Here is a 27,449-nt window from a genome sequence, read left to right on the forward strand (position 1 = left end):
GGCAGAATAGAAGCTCAGCAGGAGACACTGTACCTGCTCTTCACCTTCATCCAGCACAGTGACAGGAACAATACAAGATGGTGCCTATTGGATTCATCTCTCTAGGTAGTCTCAAACCTCGAATGTAGAGGCCTGGATAGTGACAGTGACTTAACTAATAGGCTCTCAGTAGCTCCAGTCCCAAACTAGCCCTGTAGGGCATGAGAACAGTGGGTTTCTATGTTGTGCCAGTGGATGGTTCCTTCTAGCAACAGTGTAGGCTGGAGAGCAGAAAAGGTGCAGTGACATGGTTGTTCAACTGCATGATACAGTAGCTCCTTGACTAAATCAAAGTTAACAGAAGAAAGGCCTGCAGTACCCAGAACACTGGCACATAGGAATGCTTGGGTTTATACATTTAGACCAAACCAAATGTCTTTCCTCCCCTTGTACCCTCTTTGTCTCCCCCCAAGTGCCATTTCTGGCACCACCTTGCACTAAGCCATCCATTTGTGCTTGAACTGCTCACTCCTTATGTACCATGTATTCACCAAGACTAGGGGTGGCTTCTGCCTTAGGCCAAATTTTCAGACTCTGTTCAGTCCTTCCTTGATGTGATCATACTGAGGTTGGTTGTTTTTCTTCCAAGTGTGTGACCAACATGATTCACATAAGAAAACATTTACTTCCCATTCTGTTGGTTAATGAAATCTTTCACTATCCTTATTCTTTTGATTTTCTCATTTAACCCTGTTTTCCTTTATAGTATTAAGTCCACCCATTTCTACACTATCTTTTGGACTTTACTAATAGTTTTAATGTTATCCTTACTCTTCATTGTTTTACTTTTCAAGTGAAATGGTGAAGAATATGAATGGGCACATTATTAGGAAATATCCTAGTCTAAGAGTCAGAAATACAGAGGTTTAGCCCTAGTCTGCCTTTGCCATCTGTGGGACTCTGGACAAATGAGTGAACATCTTTGACCTTTAATTGCTTCACCTACAAAATAAAGTTAAGTCTGCCAATCCCAGAAAGAAGCACAAGGATTAAATGAGTTAAATATGGAAGATTCTTCTTACAACTCGGTAATAAAAAGATCTATAATCCAATTAAAATGGCTCAAAATAGACATTTTTCCAAAGAAGTTATGCAGTAACTTAAGCATGTGCAAAGATGCTCAACATCATTAGCCATCCCGGATGAGATAGCACCTCATACCCACAATGTGATAGCACGTCATACCCACTAGGATGACTATAATTAAAAAGTTAGAAAATAGCAAATATTTGTGAGGATATAAAGAAACTGAAACCCTCATATATTGCTGGTAGGGATGTAAAATGGTATAGATGCTTTAGGTGAAACACAGAGTGGCCATATGACCCAGCAACTCTACTCCTATGTATATACCTAACGGAAATGAAAACATATGCCAACACAAACACTTCTACATGAGTATCAGCATTCTTGTCAGCATTATTCATAAGCAGCCAACTCTAAAATTTGGTACAGTCATATAACAGAATATTACCTGGCAATAAAAAGAAATGGAATACTGATTCATGCTACATGATGTATGAATCTTGAAAATGTGATGCTAAGTGGAAAGAGGTTGGTCATAAAGGACCACATAATGTACAATGTCCATTTATGTGAAATGTCCACAGTCAGCAATTCATAGACACAGAAAACAGATTACTGATTGCCAGGAGCTGGGGGAAGGGAGGAATGGGGAGTTTGGGAATGGGGTTTCTTTTGGGGGTGATAACATGGTCTGAAATTAAACAGTGTTGACTGCATACTCTGTGAACACACTTAAAATCATTTAATTGTACATTTTAAATGGGTAAACTATATGGTATTTTAATTGTATCTGAATAAAAACTGTTACTGTAAAAATATGGGAGGTTTCTACTCAAGGGCCTGGCACATAGTAAGAGCAAAAAATGGTCACTATTATTATCATTAACTCATCTGGACATGAGTTTCTCCATCTTTAAACTGTATTAGATTATTCTGAAGCCTTTCAGCTCTGTTATTCTGAGAATCTAAGTGCTTAAATATACATGCAATGAGGTCTAGAGAAGGAAGATTATTGTGGGCTGGAGTAGTCAGGAAGTACCTTTAAAGTTTGGACAGAGCAATGGTGGAGGCAAGAGCTTTTAGAGTTACTGGAGGTAGCAGTCCAACAGCACAAGGTGGAAATGATTTAGTCCCCTACTGGACCCATCAGGAGAGCAGTTGGATTAAGCAAATGGTTCACTAGTGCAAGGGACAAGTTGGATAAGGAATCAAAGTTTGATTTCAAAGTATCTTGAAAGCATAGGTCAGGAAGTTTGGATTTGTCTGAACACTGGAATGCTAGGATTTGAATTTTGGGAAAAGTAATCTGCCAGTTCATGTGGTATAAGTGGGAATGGCTGGAACAAAGTCCAAAAGGTACCAGCTGGTGAGGGCTTAAAGAAAGAGGACAGAAAAGAAATGATACAAATAGTGCTGCTTCATCGTTGTAAAGGTGACAGAATTCAGAAGGAATAAACTCCTTCCTCAACATCTAACAAAATTAATTATAATGGCCACAAAATAATGGTGAAATCCAGGGCAAATTTAACAGTAACCCCTAAATGGGGAATCAAGTAGAAACCCATGTCATAAGATTCAAAAGTAACTGGTAGGAAAAAGAATGTAACTGGGTTACATCCCTACAAAGGGGTCTGTAACCCAAAATGGATCAAGAACCATGGGTTCCCCAATGAAGGAATAAACGGAGGGAGAGAAAGAAACAAATAGAAGATAATTTTGGTGTGATTTGGAGTTACATTAAAATCTCCCATCCTGGGGCGCCTGGATGGTACAGTCAATTGAGCATCCAACTCTTGATTTTGGCTCAGGGGTCATGATCTCAGGGTCGTGAGATCAAGCCCCACGTCAGCCTCCCTGCTTAGCACGGAGTCTGCTTAAGATTCTCTCTCCCTCTGCCTCTCCCACTTGTACTCACTCTCTTTCTCTCTAAAATAAATAAATAAATATTAAAAAAAACATCTTCCACCCCAACCTTCAGAAAGATATTGCAAAAAAAAAATTAGTTGACAGAATTATGAGATTGCTTCTAATTTCATCCACAGTCAAGAGAGAAGTACACTGAAGACATGATTTGACAGCTTTGAGAAAGCCCCAGAAAACTTCTGGAGAGTAGAATCCCAGGAATTCTGCCTACCCAAGAATAAGAATAACTATAAGAGGTGTTTAGCAAGAAAAATTAATAGAACGTGATGAACAACAGTGTATAGGGGATGGACTACAAGAATGAGCCGGAAATGAACCACATTTTCTAGCTGGGATTGTCCAGAATGGGGATGCCAAGAGTAAGGATGGATAGAAGAGGGAGATATTTTATGGGAGAAGGGGATGCATTTTATTTTCAGATGTATTAAGTTTGAGCAATGCATCACTTGAATTCAAATGTCTGGATCAACCTGACCTACAGTATCCCAAGTAGTAAGCCTTTTGTAGATGTGTGCAGGATGAATGAGGCCATTGCATATAAAATGTTAATTGAAGATGAAAAAATGAGAGCAGCTGTGAACAGATTTTCTTTAAAAAAAAAAAATCACCCTTTTCAACTACTTTGGAATCAACTGGCTCCATGATTCTTCAAAAATTTTGAATTTCAAGCTATCTTTTTGATATTATAGAGCCACAGTCTGAGTCATCTGGCACTTAAAAAATAATCATGAAAAGTATATTAGAGAATAGAAAAACTGAATATGTAACTTCCTTCACTGACAGAAGGAAAAAAATTCCTATTTTTACAACTTATTTAAAGACTACTTAACACTTCAAAAAGATTTATGATAGGTAAATTTCAAGATAATTGTTTTCTGTACTTTGGTGTTATAAAATCGTCAAACAACAGAAATCAAGTCAATTAACAAATAAACTTAAAAGTGCAAGTACTAATCCTTTGTAGAATTGTGGAATTGTATGTCCTGTTTTCTAGAAGCTACTACCTGACTCTACGACCGGACTTTTTATTAGAGGAAAGCTGAGTCAACCATCAGATGTGTTCAATTATGGGTTCCCCGATGAAGCTCACTGCCCTAGGTCCAGTGAATAGTTCCTTTTCAAAAGACCTTTTCCTCCTCCTTGCATATTCTGACATTTGCTCTATAAGAGAATAATGCAACAGTCAAATGCTCTCAAATGGAGACAGTTCGATCTTGAGTGGACACAGTGAGCCTCAAAGATGTGAATACAAATCTTTGACCATGTGTGACTGTGTATACACATGTGTGTACATACAAGCCTATGTGTGTATAAAACTTCTTGCACAAAATCAGTTTTTACTAATTTCCTAGATTCTTTTAAAAGATTTATTTCTTTATTTTTGAGAGAGAGAGAGCAAGCAAGCAGGGGGGAGGGGCAGAGGGAGATAGAAATTGAAGCCGACCGCATACTGCCTGATGCAGGGCTCAATCCCATGACCCTGAGATCATGACTGGAACCAAAACCAAGCGTTGGACACTCACCCAGCTGAGCCACCCAGGCACCCCTAATTTCCTAGATGTTGAGAACATTTTTCTCTACCTCAAGGTGGGCATTCTTAACCCAGGATTTAAAAAAAAAATCATAACATTAAATGCAAATCTTTATGGTAATTGTAAATATTTAAAATTTTTCCTAGCTAGGGAGTTTCTAGCTTTCAGCAGCACTCTCAAAGGGGTCTGTAACCCAAAATGGATCAAGAACCACAGCATGGAGGATCCCTAAAAATTAAAGACAGTGAAAATTTACTTAGTCAATCTGCTTGAGATGAAGAGTCAAATTCACAGTGCTTCTCAGGACTCAGTTCCTGGAGGCCCCAGTCAGTCAGTGGTGGAATCCTACTGTCTCAATTGTCTGCATGACTTCCCCTATTATTTTTATATCCAGCTAATTACTTCCTTAATATTTCCATAAAATAAAATTCCTAAAGTGATAGAATCAATCTTATAGTCTTCCCTTTCTAAAGGGACTATTGTCACTTTGAAAACTGTAAATAGCATTCACGTTGATATTTAATTTTAAGTTTGTGCCAACATTTAGTGGAAATATCTAAGTTTTGAAATAGTAGGGAGCTCACATTCCATCTGGTGTGTTTTCATTTTATCTCCCTTCTCAGTGAATTTTAAAAATCAATTGCAGTGTCAATATCCTTTCTGCTATGCTAATGTGGCCTCCATGCAGAAATCAAAGGGAGGGAGTCCTCAGGGTAAGTGGTTCTTTCTCAATTGAACTAGTTAGTGTCATAGAATCACAAAGTATCAGAGCTGAAAGTGTGCTTAGAGGTGATGGAGATGAGATGAATGCCTCTCAGTTTGAGGAAAGGGAAACTGAGCCCCAGACACAGGGAACTGACCAAGGTCTCATTAGCAATAGAGCCAGGACATGAACCTCTACAGAGGGAAGGAAGTTGATCACTTCCCTGAACCTGGAATACCCTTCATCAGAGTATACTGGCCCATGGTACTTAGTGGTTTCTGCTCTCTGTGTGGTTACCGTTACTCATTTCCTATCCATATAAGGCAGACTACTATTTCAAAGTAATCATTGGTGTGCCATTTCCCTCTTGACCCTCTTTCCTGGCTAACTGGAAGTATATCTACTGCTTAGCAGTAGTCCCCTGCACTCACCAACATGGCTTCTAAGTGCAAAAGGCACTGCCCAGTGTGAGAGAGAAATGATTCATGCAGGGATAAGGAGGTTGAATAGCTCTACCTGCCCATCCTCAGACTTGAAAAAAAGATTTTCAAACTGGAGAAGGGACAGAACTAAGAGAGAGAAAGCAAGTGAGAGACAGAGAGACAGAACGAGAGAGAAAGCTCATGAGCACACACCAGGGCAATGTGCTCTACCCCTGCCCTTCTTCCAAACCCCTGGCTGAATCCTGAGGTTTGAAGATACATTAATTTGATACTTCCTACTATAACAAATTTCCACAAACTTAGTGACTTTAAACAACACAGGTTTATTATCTTATAGTTCTGGAAGTCAGAAGTCCAAAATGGGTCTCAAGAGGCTAAAATCAAGAGGTCGGCAGGTCTGCATTCTTTCCTGCCTAGGGGAAAAATCTGTTTTCTTGCCTTTTCCAGCTTCTAGAGACTGGCTGCATTCCTTGGCTCATGGCCCACTTTCACCTTCAAGGACAGCAATGACCAACTGAGTCTTTCTCATGCTGCATCACTTTGACACTGACTCTTCTGCTTCCCTTGTCCACAGGTAAGGACCCTTGTGACTATATTGGGTCCAGTCAGGATAATTCAGGATAATCTCCCTCTTTTAAAATCAGCTATTAGCCACTTTAATTCTATCTGCTACCTTAATTCTTTGCCATGTAACATATTATAGGTTCTAGAGATTAGGGTGTGGACACCCCTGGGAGGCAATCATTCTGCCTTCCACAAGTGTCTTGCTGGAAACCTCCCCTTTGGGTTGGGAATCCAAGAGTAGAGTGTACTTGTACTCTGCTTTTCCCATCAACAACTCTGGTAGCACATTTCTCTACAAAGAGAATGATGAAGTGTTGTATTGACAACATAAGTGTTTGCCAGGGAGTCCCAAATCTCCTGTAGTTCTCAGGAAAGCATGGAAGAACAGAAGGACTTTTCTGTGCCCATGAGAAGAATGCTGAAAAGCTGGAAAGGACACAGAGTCAGTGCCCTTCATGTGCTGTGACCAGAGACCTTATCAGGACCATGGACACCTCAGGGAGGCAGGAGAACATGATCACCAACCCTCAATGGAAGACTGCCCTGCTTATGGGTATCAACATGAGGATAAACCCAAGGACCAGGCAAGGCAAATTACTTAGACACCAGATGCCAAAGAAATAACAGCCAAGGACTACATAACCCCTGCCTGCCCCACATGACATGTGGCTCACAATGGTCCCAGAGAGCAGAATGCTGAACTGAAAGGTTGTAAACCAGAATAGGGCTGGATTACAGGCCTGAACTCACTGAGACAGCACTGAACTTGCTGAGCAAAACCTGGCCCTGGGCTGATGAAGTGGTCTGCTCTCGTGGCCACAAATTAAACCCAACTTTGGGATTAAGAGTATTTCATTTTTCTATAGTCAAGTTGGTAATTGTGAAATTAGCAACTGTTATATGGACCACTCATGAACCTCAGAAATAGTAGGGGATGACTTGGTGATGGAGAAGAAACCTGAGACAAGACAAAGTGACTAGGGAGCATGACACTTCAGAGCATTATATCTAATGTATTCTTTCCTGTGACTGTCTGAGCAGGAACTCAGGGAAAATGTGATCCTAAAGAGTAATTTTTACTAACAAGTCAGAGAGTGGAGACCCCGCAAAGGCCATTTCTCTGAGTATTGCCGCTCAAGTGGTAAGTCACATACGAGCATCTCTCATGATGGATTCACCAAAATTGAAGTCTCTTTCTTTCACTACATCCACCAGCCAACCAACCATAAATGTTGGTCTTTGTCAATGAGTCTAAAAGAACATAACGTCTGCTTTTAAAAAAAAACTACCCCCTAATATTTTATTTAAGTTACAGAATTTTGAACATTCACTATATAAAGTTTGGGAAATGCCAAAGGGTACAAAGAAAGAAATAGGAGTGACCTATGATTCCGTTATCCAGCCGCAATACCTTTTAATTACCAGAAGTTTATGTTTCCATTCTATTCTTGATTTGCATGACACTACTTTCATTCAATATTATATCTCAATATTTTACGTCATCAAAATTATTTTAAAGCACTCATCCATATGTATGAATACATACCATTAAAATATATTCCTCTATTATTTGACATTTAAATTATTTCCCAGGTAGGGATTTTTCAAATGAAATAGGTAAGTTATACAAGTTTTACAGACACACACTCTGAGGTAATTTGGAAACTATGATACAGATAACATTTTTGAGCCTGTAGTGGAATAAGATAGAAATATCTATTATTGGGTGTTGACACAATTCCAAAATATGAAGGTACATGAGGATTATTCTATCTTGGATTGATTTATCTTAGAGAGTGCTGGTGGGGCTCTCAGGGGCCAATTTTCAAACTAATTACAGGTAGATTCCAGAAATGAGTACAAGGTCCAGAGCTGGCCTTTGTGATTTGATTCTGGAGTTGCCAACAAAGTCCCACAGTACCTCTAGACTAAGGCCTGATATTCCAGCTTTAAAATCCTGCTCTTTTCCCATCAGGATTTGTTAGTTAGTAAAATACTTCGTCATCTCAGGGAAGTGAACAATGTGAACTACTCTTGTTATAATTAAGGTACAGGTTCTTTCCTGAGAGGAGATTTTGACAGGATGGAAGGTAGTACCCAAAAAGTGAATGGGGGAATTTGCAGCTGATAAAGAAAAGCCACAGAGCTGAGAAATGAGAGAACTAGTCTCTGAATTCAGAGCTTCAGGGGAGTAACAGATTCAATTCGGCAAACGTTTTTTAAGAACATACTCCATCAGATAGTGGGATTTATTGGGTGTGAAGAGGTAGAGAGGACAAAGGTGATTAAAACACTTCTGGGAGTTCACAGAGGCAACAGAGTGAAAGAGAACTGAGCAGTATGAATCTCCTGTCTGTTTCTTACCCTCTCTGTGTGTGTGTGACCTTAAAAAAGTTACTAGGTTTCTCTGTGCCTCAGTTTTCCTATTCTTGAAGGTAAATGTACTCACTGCCCCACCCTGCACATCATTGGATGTATGACCTCATCAGCATGCTGAAGTCATAACCACACCACAATTTCCCTCTCCATTTGAGAACACTACTGCCCCCTAACTTTTCTCATTAAGTTGAATTCAGCTGTATACCAGATCACTAATAGATGAAATCCCCCAAGCTCCTCATGCTCTTGATTTTGAGATGAGACCTGAATGAAGAAACTCTAATGTGCCCCAGGGAAGGAAGGTAAGTGGTAGACACACTATGTGGATGGAAAATGGCTTAAGAAAACAAGTTTGATTGCTTATTTCAGATCGTTAAAAATAAATTCAGCCTCAGTCTTCATATCAACTGATGTAGCCAAGATTACTGGACAAGCCAGTCGAAGGTTCATACATGGATTTGACCCAACTGTGCACATTCCTCTTCAAAATCTCTGAAGAGTTTTGTAAAAAGAACCAAAATTCTTTTAAAGAAAAAAAAGATGCAGGAGCAAGGTTTCATTTCAGGGAAAAGGGAATATTCTCTAAGTTCCTTAGTTACTGTTAATGTCAGAAGGAGGTCCAACAGGTACTGGTACAGATGGCCTAGAAGATATTTATGGTCCATGGAGAGTTGTAAGCAAGGACTGTTTCTTTTTGAGGAAGAAAAAGGCAGCAATTTCCTTTTATATATTTTAGTTTGTTATCATGACATGAATACACTATAAGGCATGCAAAAGTATTTAAGAGGTCCAGTGTGCAAAACCAGCTCAGAAAGGATGACCTTGGGAATTGGAGAAGCTTGGCTAGAGTGTGTTGATGACTTCCTTGTGTTTTAAAAAAAAAAAAAACTATAAAAAGGAGTTATAATAAAGTATCTAGCTGGGGACTAGTGGGTCATATTCGAAAAGCAGAGAAAATGTCTAACTTTGGAAAATGCCAATTTCCTACACTCTAAGTCTTATGTGCTTAATTAGCAGTGGTGTGTCCAGGACCTATGGGTTTCTTGGAAATCTGGGATATGTGTGTGTAAGTGAATGTCTCTAAGGTCGAACAGAGACCTTGAAACTGTTTGAGATTTAGCACTGGAAGTCATAGTATCTAGACAAATCACTCATCTCACTATCTTTGAGTTTTCCATAAAAATGAAAGATAGTATTTGCCTCAGACCAAAGGTTTTGTAGTCAAGTGGACTATGATAAAAACAAGCTTTGTCATGAACTAGTTATAATGTCTTGAGACAAACACTTGCTGTGAGGTATTAATATCTACCTCACAAGGTTTAAGAAAATTCAAGAAATGTATGTATAGCACCTAGCACAGAGTCCAGCCCATTGTGGACTCCCAGTAAATGAAAATAATATTTTTATTCTACTAGTAGTTTTCATTAGCCCTCTCCCTAGGAAACAAGATTAAGAACTAGAATTGTTTATTACTATTCACCTATTATTTATTACTGGTAGCAAATCTCCCCTGCCCCTCATTTGAAATACTGGAAACATAAAAGATACTGAGATTTAAATAGCAAGTTTAACATTAAAGAAGTTGTAATAAACCACTGAATGGACCCATTGCATAGAATTTAGACCTATGCAGGTATAGGAACCTTTTCTAGATTTCCTTGATTAGAAAGAAAATCTGGCATCTCTCAACTTGGCTCCTCTAAATCTGGGGGGGTCATAAAAATCTCCAAAAGAGTTGCTTGTCCGTAAGGTAAAGCAATTTGAAAGTCTTGGAATAAAATTGTAAATCAAAATTTCTTCTTTCCTGAAGAGATTCTGTCAATGGAAATGTTTGTAGGTCTGGACAGTGTGGGCTGCACACTTGTGGCAGCTTAAAAAGTTTAATGTGGTCACAAATTATTGAGCTGCTGTTTCTCTGAAGGCTGTTGGCCCAAGGCAGGCATGATGACAGTCACAGGTAATGACACTGCACCTGTGAGAGCTCCCCTTGATGGGTCCCTTGGATTTGGAAAACCTCCTGGAAAACCTCTCATCTTCTGGACAGTCACCCACTTCAGCTTCCAACTTCTCACTCACTCCCACCAACTCTTTATAATACTCTCTGATAATAATATGATAGTATTAATGTTAATAATTATCAAATAATGGCTAACATTTATTAAGCATTAACACTGCATCAGGCATTGTTCTAGGGCTTTATATGTAATAATTTATTTTATTCTTCCAGCAGCCTCATCATAATCCCCATTTTACAGATGAGGAAATTGAGGTATGACGCAACCAATCTGGATCTGGAGCCCACCCTTAAGTCCTGATATTGCCATAAAAGTACATCTAATGGGGGGCAGCTGGCTCAGTTGGTAGAGCATGTGACTCCTGATCTTGGGCTCATGAGTTCGAGCCCCACTTTGGGTGGAGATTACTTAAATAAAACATTTTTAAAAAGTAACACTTAATGGGTTTCTTTTCAAAATTGGAAGAAAGTTTGGCCACCTGAATAATGGTTGATTAGGCTACTCATAGAGGAGCAATGGTCCAAAGAAACAATGATCAAAACAGTGGCTCATCTGTCCTCCAAAATTCATGGATTACTTTGTGAATCCCTGGTGAAATTAGTAGGAAAAAAATAAATTAAAAAAAAATGAAAGTAGATTCTGTGTAGAGGAATCCACCTGGTCATATTTGAGGTCATTTCATTGTTAAACTTCCACAAAGCCTTTGATCAAGGGTGATAGGCCCTAGCTCAACTCTTTGATGACATATCTCTTGTGTTATCTTATGGTTTTATGGACCAGGAAAAATAAAATTATTATGCTCTGGATATGGAAAGGCAGGGTGAAAAAATTAAGAGGTTTTTTTTTTTTTTTTTTTTTTTAAAAGATTTTATTTATTTATTTGACAGAGAGAGACACAGTGAGAGCAGGATCACAAGCAGGGGGAGAGTCAGAGGGAGAAACAGGCTTCCCGCAGAGCAGGGAGCCCGATGCGGGGCTCGATCCCAGGACCCTGGGATCATGACCTGAGCCGAAGGCAGACGCTTAACGACTGAGCCACCCAGGCGCCCCAAAATTAAGAGGTTTTGCATTAAAATTACACTTTATGAAAACTAATGAAGTTGTTTGGATTTAATAAAGTCTGAAATTACACTTTCCAGTTTGGTAGCCACTAGCCACACGTAGCTAGTCTAAATTGAGATGTACTTGAAATATAAAATACATATTGGATTTCAAGGACTTAAACAAAAAGAGGATGCAAATATCTCATTAATAATGTTTTGTATTAGGGGCACCTGGGTGGCTCAGTTGGTTAAGAGTCCAACTCTTGGTTCTGGCTCAGGTCATGATCTCAAATGTGATCTCAATCCCAGGTGTGAGATCAAGCCCCCAGTCAGGCACCATGCCCAGCTTGGAGCCTGCTTAAGATTCTCTCTCTCTCTCCTACTCTCGTTCTCTCTCTCACTCTCTCTTAAAAAAATATTTTGTATTGGGCGCCTGGGTGGCTCAGTCGTTAAGTGTCTGCCTTCAGCTCAGGTCATGATCCCAGGGTCCTGGGATCGAGTCCCACATCGGGCTCCCTGCTCAGTGGGAAGCCTGCTTCTCCCTCTCCCACTCCCCCTGCTTGTGTTCCTGCTCTCACTATGTCTCTGTCAAATAAATAAAATCTTTAAAAAAAAAAAATATTTTGTATTACTTACATGATTAAATGATAATCTTTTGGTAATACTGGTTTAAAAATATATCATTAAATTAGTTTCACCTATTTCTTTTCACTTGTTTTAGTGTGGCTACTGAAAAATTTTTAAGTATATATGTAACTCACATTATATTCTGTTGGGCAGTGCTGCTCTAACACACAATATGTGAAGTACAGACTGGGACATTGTGATAGATACCACCTGATGGTGACATCAGTATGACCATATTTTAGGCACCCAGCCTGGGGTTCCAAAGGCTAGGCTATGTTTCTAGGGCCCTATGTGCTTTTTTTCTGAAGCAGGTAACTTGGAGACCTACTATTCTCTGTTGGCATGTGACACATGACAGATCCAAAGAATAGGTCCTGCTCAAACCTAATGGGTAATAAGACATATTCATAAAGATTATTTTAATTAGGTATATCATTCTTTTGTCTAAAAAAGTGACAGTTGATAATTGAAAAGCAAAAAAAAAAAAAAGTGCTTTGGGGCTTTAAAATTGTATTCATTTTTATCTTTCTTTCCCCCTTAATTCTTGCTTATTTTGCTTTTCATCTTTAAAACAGAGATCAAGTCAAATGTTTGGGGGCTTTTTTCTTTGAGGCCATTATAATTTTTTTTTAAGTAGGCTCCATGCCCAGCATGGAGCCCAACATGGGGTTTGAACTCATGACCGTGAGATCAAGACCTGAGCTGAGATCAAGAGTCGGACTCCTGACTGAGCCACCCAGGTGCCCCGAGGCCATTATAATTTATATTGATAGAAAAGTGTCAATGCTTAATTCGTATCTCTTTTCTTCTTGCTATACTTATCCATTTCTGCACATAATTTATTCCTCCAATAACCTTTCCTATCCCTATTCCCCATACTTACAACTCTCAAATAAAATAGATTTGGAAAAATTTCTTATGTGAGATATTGATAGTTTTCTTTAGTAAGTCACAGGCTCCAAGTTACTGAACATTTTTGGACACTCTTATTAAGTGACTGCTTATAGTTTTGTCAGGAACCTTGAATATAAACTTAATTAAAAATTTAAAAATACACAAATGGTCCAATCTTCACTTACTAATGTTAGTTGAGGTTTGATTTCAGCAGTCACTGTGTAACTAAAAACACAACTGTGACAGATCTCAGCAACAAGGACTTCTTAGAGCAGGCATTTGCCACCTTACCTAGCATGATCTTATTGACTCCTGCTGGGATATGCCTGTTTGGAGACAGGATTCACTGTAGAAGACAGAAAGGACCCTGTCCAACAAAGCCTTATTCAGAAAACATGGAGTGGTCTTACTTTGGTACGATGGATAGAATGACACGTGGTTAACTTTTTGCTGCTTATTGCTCATTAATATGCAATTGAACATATTCAAATGACAGAGGAGAGCAGTTCTGAGAAGACTGACCTAGGGTGGAAGTTCTCAAAGCCAACTCCAGGAAAAACTATAGAGGTGGCATCCTCTGCCTTGAGGTACATCCTATAGATACCTGTCCTTCTCATCTTTAGCCACTCTTCTGCCTTCCTTCAGTGTTTTTCCTTTTGTATCCAATGACTTTATGATTCTCCCTGGAGGCCCCCAGCCCACCATCACCACCATTATAACCCTGCATGCTTCTCAACATTTCACATGCATAGAGTCCATCAAATGTAACTAACGTGAATTGTATACTCCTTGAATTCTTATATCTACTAGGAAAAAATGGACGGAAATAATTTTTAACCAGGTAAATGTTTCTTTGCTAATCTTATGTTCCTCTCCTCTGAGGGACAGAGAGATCTGAGTAATAATCTGACATAGGAAAAGGTAAACCAGATGTCTACCCAATTCTCTTATTGTTAAAATAGGTAGCCAAAGAGCATTCAGAGATCCACTCAGGGAGAATCTGATGTCAAAGATCATTAAATTACCACTAACTGTATAATTATTTGTTGGTTATATCACATCCAGATTCTTTGAGGTAGAAGTTCTCATAACATTGTAATAACTTTGTATGGTGATGGATGATAATTATACCTCCTATGGTGAGCATTTCATAATGTATATGATTTTCAAATCACTATGTTGTAACCTAAAACTAATATGTTAATTATGCTTCAATTAAATTTTTTAAGAAAAATTTGAAAGTTCTCATGAATTTAGAAGAACCCACAGAGTTCTTGTTTTATTCTTAACAAGAGGTAACCAAGTTTTCATTCCAAAATTCTCAGTCAAAAATGCATTCCTCAGTATGAAGACATCATTGAACCCAGAGGGGGGAAAAAAAAAAAGCTAATTAACTGTCTCATTGAAACATTCCTTTCCTTTTGGAGTCAACTGGGGACCCATGGACTTTGAGCCCATTGTCAAATGGTGTGTGAAAGAGATCCAAGTTCAACAATAAATATTATCAGCAATATAATAGTTTTCTCCAGCCCTCAGGGCCAAATGACCTGCATTTTAGCAAATTGATTTTGTTCATGCATTGTGTTAAGCCAAGCAATTGTTTCCCATGACATGCTTGAACCCATAGTTGCTCTGTCTATGAAATTCATGGTTGAATTGTCCAATTGCTGATTGCTATTCCCATTTGCTTTAATAATAGTCACTTCCTTCATCAGTAATGGGTTTTATATACAGTGCACAATCAAAACCATTCAATGTCACCCATAAACATTTGATGAATTGTCTAATACAGTTATGAGAGTTGCTTATTTGGGACACAGCTAGGGTAAGCCTTACTGAGTTAATGAGATGATGTACCATGGCATTAGGCAATGGGTGTTTTCCTCCCCCACATTAGCTGTACGTTCTTTTTTAACCAAGGACCCATTTATGTCATTATCATAATCTTCATCAACTTGTCAAGATAATGGAGGGCCCCCTGAGTTCAGAGAAGGCTTCACATAATTCATGGAAGTTTAAAGAACATGGATATAGAAAGGGCTTGGGAAAAATGGACAAATAAGATCTGCATGGAAAACAACACCAAAAGGGCTTTATAAGAGATTTTGCCTTGAAAAGCATGAAGTGTGAACTCAGTTTTGAGGGAGAGAAGGGAGACTCATTCTCTGAAATGGGGAAGATAAATTAGCTAACAAAATGCACAAAGACAAATTTGGGACAGAAAGCTGGAGGAAGAGCAGATAAAGATAACCCCAGAGATGATAATCCAGGTCGAAATGAAAGGAAGAGAACTCTCGAGCCTGCTTTTGGCAAATCCCACATCTGTATTTGTTACAGAAACGTGAGTCTACATTTTGGGGGAAGCAAGTGACTTATCAACGTTGACACGTGCCTACTAGACTTCCTTAGCAATCAGACAAGGTTTATAATTACTTCGCCGTCCTTCTGACATGGGACAATTTGGAGCTGTGTGCACACTGATTTCTGACCAGTAGATTCTGTTCCATAAATCCTCCACTAAATTAACTTCAGTTGGCTGACATCACCATGTCAGAATCTCACCCAATGTAGCTACAAGTTAATAAATTGACCCCCTAAAAAGCAAGATATTCTCTCCCTTTAAATTATGCTAGGACTAGTAGGGAATGTCGAGTTCTTCTAGTTCAACACCTCATTCCCTCATGTACTCATTCATTCAACAAATATTTCTTGGAGACCGCCTCCATGCCAGATTAGGTCCCTGTTCCCAAGTCTCTACAGTGTGATTGGGAACACAGGCACTGAATACTAAACTAAAAAATTATTTCAAGTGTGGTAATTATTAAGGAAGGAAATGCGGTAATATGATAGAATTATTGTGGAGGAGATAAGAGATTAGCTATCTTAGATGGGTTGGGGTATCCATGAAAAGAATCCTTCAAGAAGCTGACATCTGAGCTGAGATTTGGATGAAGACACAAAGCCAGTTGAGGTTATAGGCAAAGAAAACAATGGTGCCAAGGCCCTGAGGTGGGAACAAGAATAGTATATTTGACAAAAGCAAGGAGTGAGAGAGAGTGAAACTAACAGGGGCTGGAGAGGTAGGCAGGACACAGAACTGAAGTTAAAGAACTCACCCAGGGCCATAGCACTATACACGAGTAACCAAGGAAGTAAAACGGAGGTTACAGAGAAGTGACATGAACAGTAGACGAGACAAACAGTCCTGTGGAATAGTGACATTTGAGTGGTAGAAGGAAGAAGGGTAGCCCATGAAATAGAGATCTCAAACTCAAATGCCTTTAGCGGCCAGACAAGTATCATAAACATGTGAGGCAGGCATTGGTAAGAGACACAGGGAGTTGGGGGAGATGCAGTGACCTGAAGAATGAGTGACATGCCCAACAGCATTCAGACTCATTAAAAAATACTTTGCAGGCAAAATAAAATACATATGTGGAGGCAAGCAGAGCCCATGGACCATCAATATGCAACAGTGATCTGGAGGAAAAGTAGGAAGCAGGCTGAGAATGAGAAAAGTCAATAGAGCCTGGTCACCCATAACTCAGAGGAGAGCTACACTTATATTTCTATGACCTACATTAAAAAGTTTATTAGGCAGTAACCCAAGTGCTTATTCTGATGACTACAACAACAACTCACACTAGTTGTTACAGAACTTGCCTATAACCGAAAAATAAAGGTAATGATCCAATGGGTCAGATTTGTAAAGACTGGAATCCTAGAACCAAGGGGTCCCTCCAAGGACTGGATGTAGAAGTCCTCCTGAAGAATCATGGCCATCCACTCTGTGCCTGCATGGATCTGGGAAAGGGAAACCCCCACACACCCCCAACCACACACACACATACAAGGCACTGTAAGTGTTCAGCAAGTTCTATCAATTTGATCTGTTGTTATGTGGAGCTGATATCTGGCTCCTTTTAGCCCCAAAGCCCTAGATTTCCACCCCAGCCCCGCCAGAGACACACAGATCATTTAACTTTTCCCACCTACTGGCAAATATTTAGAAACAGTGACTCTGTCACTGCCTTCCCTCTGCAAGTCTTACCTTCTCCAGACAAAATGTCTCCATCACCATGTCCAGACTCTGCCATCCCAGTCACCTTTCTGTGAACCTTCTCTAGTTTGTCACTCTCTCTCTTGAAACAGGGCCCAGGGAGAACACCACATTCCTAGCTGATTTATAATCTAGGGCTTCTTTAGGCATCATGTTCTATTTCCGCAGTATTGGAAACACAATTGCATTTTATGGAGCCCCGTCTCCTTTGTCCCTGTTCCCACTCCCCACCCTCCAAGGCAAGTGTGTTTGTTGTATTTCGTGGACAGATACATAATCTAGAGTGAGAGCTCCCATCAGCATAAAGAATGCTGTCCCTCATCACTCTATCATTTCTGATTAAGATCACTCAGTCTAATGTACATTATGTCTTGTACCAATAATGCCTGTGCAATGCTTCATGCTCCTTGTGCCAGTTTCTAGACATTATCTTATTATGTGGTGAAACTGGAAAAGTATATTTTTGTACAAGAGGAAGATGAATCTGAGAGGAAAAATTGGAAATCTGACCCCTGAAAAGAGTGTTGAATGGAAGCATCCAATGACATGGCTTTGAATCTAAGTTCTCCCTTTACCCACCAACTGCAAGTTCTTTTAGAAACAAAATTAATGATCACAATAAGAACAGAACCACTACCTATCAATAAATGCCTAGTAGATACCAATCCCCGCAATGAACTTTTTAGGTACGGTATATCATATGTTTCGTATGAGCCTTTGAAGGGTGTTATCTCCATTTTTAAAGATAGAGCTTCAGTGACTTGCCCCATGTCACAAAATTAGCAGGTGACACTTGGATTTAAACCTAATTCGGTCTGTCTCTGAAGTTCAATCACTTCATAGTTTTATACCACAATCTCCCTTAGTGGGTACTGTCTATACTACATGACTTAGCAGTTAATTGAAAACAAAACAAAACAACAAAAAAACAGAACTCTTATAGTAATTCCATCTCCAGAGATGCTTCTCCAAATAGGGAGAAGCAGGAACATGTGTTGCCTCATCAATGGGGCTAGAGACGCTGCGAGAGCATACACACAAGAGCAAAAGAGTAAGGGAGGGGAGAAAGGCCACATGCCAACCTCAGCGTTGGACATTGTGTCTCGAACTGGGCTGAAATGCAGCCCCACGGCTCCTGTCATGAGCACATTAGGAATATAAATAAGATTTCAAGGTGACAGTTCAGCCTAAGAAAACAGTGTTTTCAAGCACTTTTAATAACACTTTAGCAGTATTCACTTGTATATAAATCATGTGCTAATTTATTCATTAAAATAGCCTGTACTTGGCAACATTTTATTAACCTTAGTTTATGCTAATAAGATCAGTACTCATATTTTTTAAAAATGCATCTCTCTATAATTACTCCATAATTCTGATTTTCTTCCAACTTGAACTAAGCCCTTACTAACTCCAAGTCACATTCCACATCTCATGAAAAGGAGTTCAAATTACAATATTATAGGATACAACTTTCAGAAAGCACAAATTTGGGAGAGAGACTATTCCCAAATCTAGCCACGATCAGAATCTCCTGGGCACTTTCTTATGCTCCCATAATTACTGATTCCAGTGTGCCCCTGCAATCTACTGGGTCAAAATCTCTAGGGATGGGATCTATGGGGAATGGAGATTTGCAGCAATTGGTCCAAAAACCAGTACTTAGGAACCAGTAACTGGAACATTTCCACTCTGCACAGGCCTATTGCAGCTCATAGGAGGCACAATATAGTGAGGGATATCCCAAAAGCATGATCACCAGTCACCGCCAAGGATCCAGTGAGCCCCAGAAAAATTAATTGTAAGTCTCATTATTAACTGATGACATCCCATTCTTTATTTTTAGGGTCTGGGTAGCCATTTTAATACCTAGTTACTGCAAAAAAACCACTACAAATACAAAAAAAAAAAAAAAAGACAAAAAAAACACCCTACAAATATAAAACCAGGTGGAGATAATCATAGGGATAGAGCCACATGATGAACAACCAAAATAAAAAAAAAATGTACTTTAAACGTCTAACAAGTGGTTAGAATAGTAGTGTCAAAAAGATGGCAAAATTGGTACCTCTTTCCTATCTGACACCTGTGATAGACACTGCTAATCAATCACAGCATTTGTTTTTGTTTCATCCAGAAACACCCTCAAAACCCTTTCCAACCAAGCACTCAGGGCACCCCTGCCATCTGATCATTTGGGGAACATATGTGCCCTTCCCTGGCTAGAATAAGCAGTTAAACTGAAATTATCGTCTAATATTTTACATCAGCATATCCATTATAGGATATTTACCCCACATAGTGCACACAGACCCCTGAAGTTTCTCAGGTAGATGAGACTGTAGGAGCAGATCACCTTGCTACTTCATCTCTGTAAGTGGTTTCACATTTATATTTTTTAATGGAAATATCCAGAAATCAGTTAACTGCTAAAATGTTTATAATACAAGGGTGGCACTCATATCATTCAAGCCAACTAGGTTCTGCTGATGATAATTCAAAGTTTCACTTTGAATAAATGCTATTAGGAGTGGGGCGCCTGGGTGGCTCAGTTGTGAAGCGTCTGCCTTCAGCTCAGGTCATGATCCCAGGGTCCTGGGATCAAGCCCTGCATCAGGCTCCCTGCTCCACGGGAAGCCTGCTTCTCCCTCTCCCACTCCCCCTGCTTGTGTTCCCTCTCTTGCTGTGTCTCTGTCAAATAAATAAATAAAATCTTAAAAAAAAAAAAAAAAGTACTATTAGGAGAGACAAGCTGAGGTCCAAAGGTCTTTAAAATTAAATGGAGCATCTGACTAGAAAAATAATATACGAGTCGGCTTCATTTCCATTGGTCAGCAGCACTATAGATTTTCTCCTGTGGAGACTCTGGGCCATATCGCCACACAATATTTAGTGTCCTGGTAAATGAGAGGGTGGAAATCACAAGGACACTTGCTTTCTGCCACATTTCATTTGAAAAAGAAAATCATTATAATTCATTTGTCTTTGGTTCCTGTCATGGCCATTCTCGGCTCCTTGGCTTCTACTGTCACTTCCCAAGTCATACTGGGTGGAATCCCATGTAAGCCCATATATCAGGGTGATGCCTAGTTCATCAGCTTGATTTCATCATACCGACAGCCCCTGTGATCACACAATAAGATCAGAGAGAACAGACCCACCTCATCATAGATGCTGTCATTCCTGTGAAAGTCTCCAGCCTTCCTCGGAAGAACGTGGACGTGAACATGCTGAAAATGAACGAGAGAGAAAAAAATGAAATGTGATTATATCCCCATATATTTCGAGACTTGACAGTGATGCTCCCATGAAGCCCAATTACTCCACATTGGTTCCTGCTGGATTAGTTTTCAGAGGAGGATGATGTTCACCTTCAGTAACTGTATCTGAAATCTATGGAGAATAGAGAGGCTCAAAACAAGAGAGAAAAATGTGGTGGCATGGATGACAATTTGAGTGAAATGCCAGGGTGTTTTGGGGGGTCTGTGGAATTATCCATAGCTGTCAGTCTTGGCTGTAGTTAGCCAGTGCTTTGAAGTGACAGCATGGTTTAAAAAGGTGACTGCAGGGACTCTGAAAGGGACAAGAAATCAAAATTGGCCAACAGAGAATTGTGTAAGAGCAAATAAGTGAGAGTAGCAAAGAGTGTGGGCCAAGTTACAGAATCATGGTTTTCAAATAAAAATCATTTAACAGTAATACAAATAGTCCTCCTTTATTAAACATTTACTTACTGTGATAAGAAAGCTCTATGCTTAGCATGGATCTCATGTACTGCTCTGAATAATCCCATGAGGCAACTTCTACTCTCAGATCCCCTTTACAGATGAGGAAATCTACCCTCAGAAGTGGTCAAGGCCCCTCAGGAGGTGGCAGCGTCCCTGCAGGAACCCAGGGCTTGTGGCTCTTGCCCCCACACTCTTCATGAGCATCCATGCTCCTTCTGTGAGTTCGATCTATTAAAAAGCCTGTGTCTCCAGTCTATGAAAGCCCCCAGGTAATAGTCATAGCAATGTTGTTATGCAGAGATCATGAATCAAGGCACATCGCATATCTAATTCAATATATTCTTCAAGGCTAAACGCCGTTTGAAAGTTTTACTTTCCAAATAGCCTCTATTGTACCTCGGCTAAAGTTAAACCTCATTCCTGCCCTTGAGCTATGTTCCTGTGTTTATTACAAACCGTGGGGAGGAATGTGAAAATGAAAAGCCTAAATGTAGAGAGGCAGACAAAGAATCAAACTTAGTCCCTGATCACGCCCACCCCTTCTTGATTACAGAGATCAGGCTCTGAGCTTCCAAAGAGCCTCTGAAGAATGTGAGATGAAGTGTCCCTGTGGCTTTGCTGCACACAGAGGGGAAAAATGATATGCTATTAAAGCAGAGGCAGGGAACAAGGCGGTCCAAGGTGAACGAACGCAGAGGAGCCTCACATCAGCCTGAGTGCACAGTCCCCAAAGAAGGACACGTTTTTGCCAGAATATTCTCCAGTTGATGATGGAAGGTAGTCATAGACTGTTCAGCAACTGGGACAGTGTATACTTAAGTTACAAAGATGGTGTGAGCATAGGGAGACAAGGGGAACAAATAAACAGGGAAACATAAGTTGCAAACTGCCCATGGAACAGTCTTAGGAGAAAGCAATGGAGGATGGGCTCAGGCTGGAATATGCTGAAGGACACAGGCTGGCTGACTTCAAGGTGAGACCAGAAAAATGCCACAGCACAAGGAGAGAGCCCCCCTTGGAAGGAGGCTTCACTCGACCCTTGCTTCCCAAACCTGCAGCTCTCCTTCCCTCCTCTTGTTCTTTCCCCTTTCCTTTCTTCCTTTTCTCCTTCCTTCCTTTCTGCCCTGCTTCCTTCTTTTCTTCCTTTCTTCTATCCACCCACCCACCACCTCCCTCGTACGTGGAATAATCAGGTATTCCACACCAGTGCCCTGCAGTCAAACTGCCTACTGCGAACCTGACCGATCACTTACTGGCCGCGGCCCCTGACTCAGAAGGGCCTGGATCTCTGTATCCTTGGCTGCAGCAGGGATGGCAGCAATCTCTACCTCACATGGTCATTAAGAGGATTCAAATCCACTAAGCCTGCGCTCAGCATGCTGCTTTGTGCATCATCAGCACTCAGTACATGTAGCTATAGCACTATTACTCTTATTACTATTATTATTATTTTTACTTATTTTCATTATCATTTTTTTGACCTTCAGACCAAGTAGAGATCACATCCAGGCACTAGATCCCACACTAGCAAGGAAGAGATTTAAGAAGCTCCTCGAGTGGGGTGTGTTTCTAGTTTATCTGTTGCTATGGCTTGTTTCTCTTGCATTGACTGGTGGTTTTCAAAGTTGAGCATGCACCTGGGCTTGGTGAGACACAGATCCTTGGGCCCCCAAAACGTGCATTTCAAACAAACTGCCAGGTGGTGCCAACGTCATTGGTTTAGACTATCCTTCTGCTTCCTGACCTTTTTCCTACCAAAAGTGACCACAGGCACCAAGGTCACTAATTGTTTTGTCTGCCTTATCAGCTTCTGGAAGACCTACTAAGTGCTCCCTGGCTTCCTGCACTCTTGTCACCCTCTGTGCCTTTTCCTTAAGGATGTGCCTGTTGTTCATTAGTGAACTAGGGCTGGCTATGAACTTAATATTATATGAAGGGAACCTCCTGGGTCCAGGCCCATCCCATGCCTTCTTTTTTTTACCTTGCCCACCTGGGTTTAGTGTTCAGGGTTATCTCTATAAGCTTTGTTATCACCCAGTCCTGGAAATGTCTTTCCTGATCATTGGTAACCACCTGAGATTTAGTGTGGCACTGATGATAACAAACAGCTCACTACATAGGTGATTCTCCCCAAGGGCACAGACCTCAACCCAGCCTGATATCTTGACATAAATTCTTAAGTGACAGACTGATCACAAGATCCTGACAACCCACTCAACTTCTCAGAAAAGGGAAATCATGATAAACCCAGCTGACAACTTCACTGTTATGAAGGAATACCATTACCACGGCCTTCCAGTAGAATGGTATTCCAATAAAACAAAACAAAACAAATACAACCCTATGATCAGCACACATGGGGATATTTTAACATAACCTGTCCTTAGTGAATTCATATTGAGCCTTGGTGATCATCACTTACTTTTCTAAGTGGTGGCAAAACTTCTACTTAATAAAGCACTCCAAAATTTTGCCAGGGTTTATTTTTTTGCTAGAGTTTAAATTTTGCTAGGGTGTCAAGCAGTTTAGCTGCTTGAGTTTTCTGAAGAATACCTCGGAAAAGCCATGACATATTCCATACCAAAAAAGTTTTTATGGTCAAGTAAAATTTCACAATGCTCATTAGCATATTACAGTATCAGGCAAGAACCACATTAAATACACTCAATTAAATATGTTCAATTAGCTACCAGGAAACTTATTTTATAATGGAGATCTCAAATCCTTATTTGTATAACATCTATTTATACTTTTCTAATACAATTATTCATGCAAAATTATTTATAACCAGGTGCTACTCTAGGAACCAGGGATACAGTACTAAACAAGACAAAGTCCCTCCCCGCACAAAGCTACATTCCAAGAGGTGATACAGAAAACAAACAAGCAAATAAATATACAACTTAATTTCAGGTGAAGATAAGTGTTATGGAAAAAATATAGCGGGCAGAGCTAAAAATTCAGAATTGGGACTCTTACACATTTGAAGTTTGGAAAGAAAAAAAAGGATTCAAAGTTAAGGATATGGTGAGGAAAGAGACAAGTCAGGAGAGGGTCAGTGCTAAAGCTGAGAGAGGAGGGAATTTCAAGAAGGAAGGAATAATCATCAGTGTCAATGTTGTTGAAAGCTTGAGTTGGTTCCAGTCAAATCAGGGGGATAAACACTTAACTGAAAACAGATTCAATATCATTAGTCAGTAGTGAAATGCAAAGCAAAGCCACACTAAAATATCACCTCCTATTCAACAGAAAGGCAATTAAAGAAAAAAAAAAAAAGGTAAGACAATAACAAGTGTTGGCGAGAATATGGAGAATTAAAACCTTCCTACACTGTTGGTGGGAATGTAAGAGTATCACTGGTTTGGAAAATAGCTTGACACTTCCTCGAAAAGTTAAACAGAGTTTCCATATAACCCAGAATTCCACTCCTAAGCATGTGCCCAAGAGATATGAAAACATATGTCCACACAAAAACTTGCACATGAATATTTATAGCAGTATTATTTACAACAGTCAAATAGGGGAAACAACCCAAACGCCCATCAAGCAGTGAACGCATCAATAAGATGCAGTACAGCCACACATTGGAACATGATTCGGCCATAAAAAGGAAGGAAGAACTGCTAAGTTGAAGAATTATGCTAAATGAATTATGCCACATGAAAGAAACCAGACATAAAAGGCCAGATATTGTCTGATTCTATTTATGTGAAATGTCCAGAAAAGGCAAATCCATAGAGACAGAGTAAATTAGCAGTTGCCATGGGAGAATAAGGAGTCACCACTAGAGGGCATGACGTTTCTTTTGGGGATGACGAATATATTCTGGAATTAGATAGTTGTGACGGTTGCACGACATTGGGAATATTCTAGAAAAACTTGGAACGGTATACTTTAAAAGAGTGAATTTGATGGCATGTGAATTATTTATCAATAAAGCTGTTATTTAAAAAAAAACTGATGTAGATTTAAGAGAGAGGGGAAGGTGAAGAAAGGGAGATAAATAAGCACAGGCAACTTTCTAAGGAAAAGGAGTCTTGGAAAGAAATCAATGGTTATACAGGCAGAGGAGAAAGGAAATCACTTTTTGGTAAATATGGCTGAAGTTGTCTCAGCCTACTAGTTTCTATAATTATTATAACCTTTCATAGTAGAAATCATTGTTAGCATTTATTTAAAACTCGCTCCATGCCAGTCCCTAGGATGATTGTACACCATTTCAATGAAGCCTTCCAATACACCCAAGAGGTGATTAATAAATGCATTATCATGTTCAGGTGACAAAATAGACCCAACGAGGTTAAGCAACTTGCCCAAGCTCCTGCAGAGAGTGACCAAGCGCTGAAATCTGAACCCGCATCTGTCGTGACACCATCTCTTAGGAGGCCACCCTGCTTCTCCCAAATATCCATTCCAAATATAAGGACACCTCCTTGCTGCGGCTCCTTGATGCCTCTCTCAAGCTCCACGATTTCTCAGTCATGTCTTTGATCACATCTGCAAGTCCTTTTGGGATCATGGGATGGAACTGGCCTTTGCGTAGAAACTTTGATTCACTGACAGCAGTGTTATCTCCTGAGTTCCATTTCTATCTTACTCTTTCCTAGTTGGAAGCCATGCCCAGTATCATATAGATGAACAAAGTTGTTCAAATGGCAAGTCTTTGTTTCCCTCATTTATTAAACGTAAGTCATTTGCATCAATCAGGAGATCCACCTTTTCTTGGTCCCTGTGGTTGAGCACATTTTAGCTTTAAAAGCCCTTTCTGTTATCTCTCAGTTTTTCTCCAAATGTGGGATTTCTCTGAGTTTTAATACCCTGCCAACATTTTTGTAGGCCCTGCCTCTTTTGTGCTACGGAGCTTCTCCTTCCCTTCTGAACACACCTACTTTACCTCATACTCACTTGAGGATGGTCGGTGTCGCCACACTGGTGTCTTTTGCCCTTGCTGGACTACAGTGCGAGTTGGTTATAAGGGATACAATCATGGCAAGGGGAAAGGGCAAGGAAGGCTAGAGGGAAACAGCTACCCTCTCCATAACTAGTGTCCTGCCACCCCCAGCTGCTGCCACATGAACCTCCTCACTCAGATCAATGAGTGACCTCAGAAGGCAAATCTGATTCTAATAAATAACAAAAACCACTGCAGATCAGGGGCAGATAGTGACCCCTCCAGTATGTTCACGTCCTACTTCCTGAACTTGTGAATACATTAGGTTCCATGGCAAAGGAGAAGTAGGTTGTAGAAAGATTAAGGCTGCTAACCAGTTTCCCTTAAAATGGGAAGTGTGTGGATGATCTTGGATTATCCACCTGGCCCAGGGTAATCACAAGGGTCCTTTTTTTTTTTAAGATTTTATTTATTTATTTGACAGAGAGAGAGAGAGAGAGCACAAGCAGGGGGAGCAGCAGGCAGAGGGAGAGGGAAAAGCAGGCTCCTTGCTGAGCAGGGAGCCTGACATGGGGCTCAATCCCAGGGCCCTGGAATCATGACCTGAGCCAAAGGCAGCTGCTTAACTGACTGAGTCACCCATGCGCCCCATTTACAAGGGTCCTTAAAAGTGGAAGAGGGTGAACATCATCAAAATGTAAAACACTGGGCTTCAAAGGATACCATCAAGAAATTGAAAAGTCAACTCAGAGAATGGGAGAATATTTTTGTAGATCATATATCTGATAGGGCACTGTATGCAGGATGTATGAGGAATTATTACAGTGAAAGACCAAATTCCAACTAAAAAAATAGGCGAGGTAGGAATAAGCATTTCTCCAAAGGAGATACATAAATGGAACAAGCACATGAACAGAGTCAGCAGGCCACCCTGTCTCAAGAATTTCACAAAAGCCAGCCTCCTGCCCTTCCTTCTCTGTTTTCCCAGTGGAGGCAGATGAGAATACTTAGAATCAGCCGAAGTAGGACTGCCTAGGGAACCATAGAATTGACTGTCTACAGCTGAACTTTTGAGAGTGAAAGGAGGCCTGTTCCCAACTACACTGGCCTGTTTATAATGACAGGCCTAAGCCTGGACTATTCCAAATAAACCCAAACACATGTTCACCCATATACTAGTTGTGTAGTTGGGAAGGACAGTGGTATCACAAAGATGGGATGTGACATCTCCTCAACCTGCCTTAGCATCTCCACTCTGCCACTGTGATCGATTTGGTGACCCTGGATAATTTACTTGTTCTCAGTAAGCCCCGTTTCCTCCTCCAGAAAAATGGAGACAGTCGTAACTCCTATTTCTTTGTGTTTTGGATGTGCTAATACGTCTAGAGCACTGTGCTCTGTTATGAACGTATACTGTTCTCACAGACATGGTAGCTCCTGGTATAATGGACAATGACTTAGAAATGGATGGATGAATGGTGTGATAGTACGACAGATGTCTAAGTAAAGTCCTTGACTTATGAGGAAAAAAAATAATTAAATGATGTGTCAGTGTTCTCTTTATAGAAAAGAAGCGAATTAA

General features: G+C 40.1%; 1 protein-coding gene across 1 annotated transcript in view; it reads right to left on the reverse strand.

Moving 5' to 3' along the window:
* Positions 1-27,449, reverse strand: part of FHIT (fragile histidine triad diadenosine triphosphatase) — a 1,435,811-nt gene that overhangs the window by 153,496 nt on the left and 1,254,866 nt on the right. Inside the window, exon 8 of the mRNA XM_032411650.1 lies at positions 20,410-20,478. Coding sequence (XP_032267541.1) covers positions 20,410-20,478 — 69 coding nt within the window. The remainder of the gene's footprint in view (positions 1-20,409; positions 20,479-27,449) is intronic.

Source organism: Phoca vitulina, unplaced genomic scaffold (genome assembly GCF_004348235.1).
Source record: "Phoca vitulina isolate PV1807 unplaced genomic scaffold, GSC_HSeal_1.0 scaffold13, whole genome shotgun sequence".
NCBI classification, from domain to species: Eukaryota; Metazoa; Chordata; class Mammalia; order Carnivora; family Phocidae; genus Phoca; species Phoca vitulina.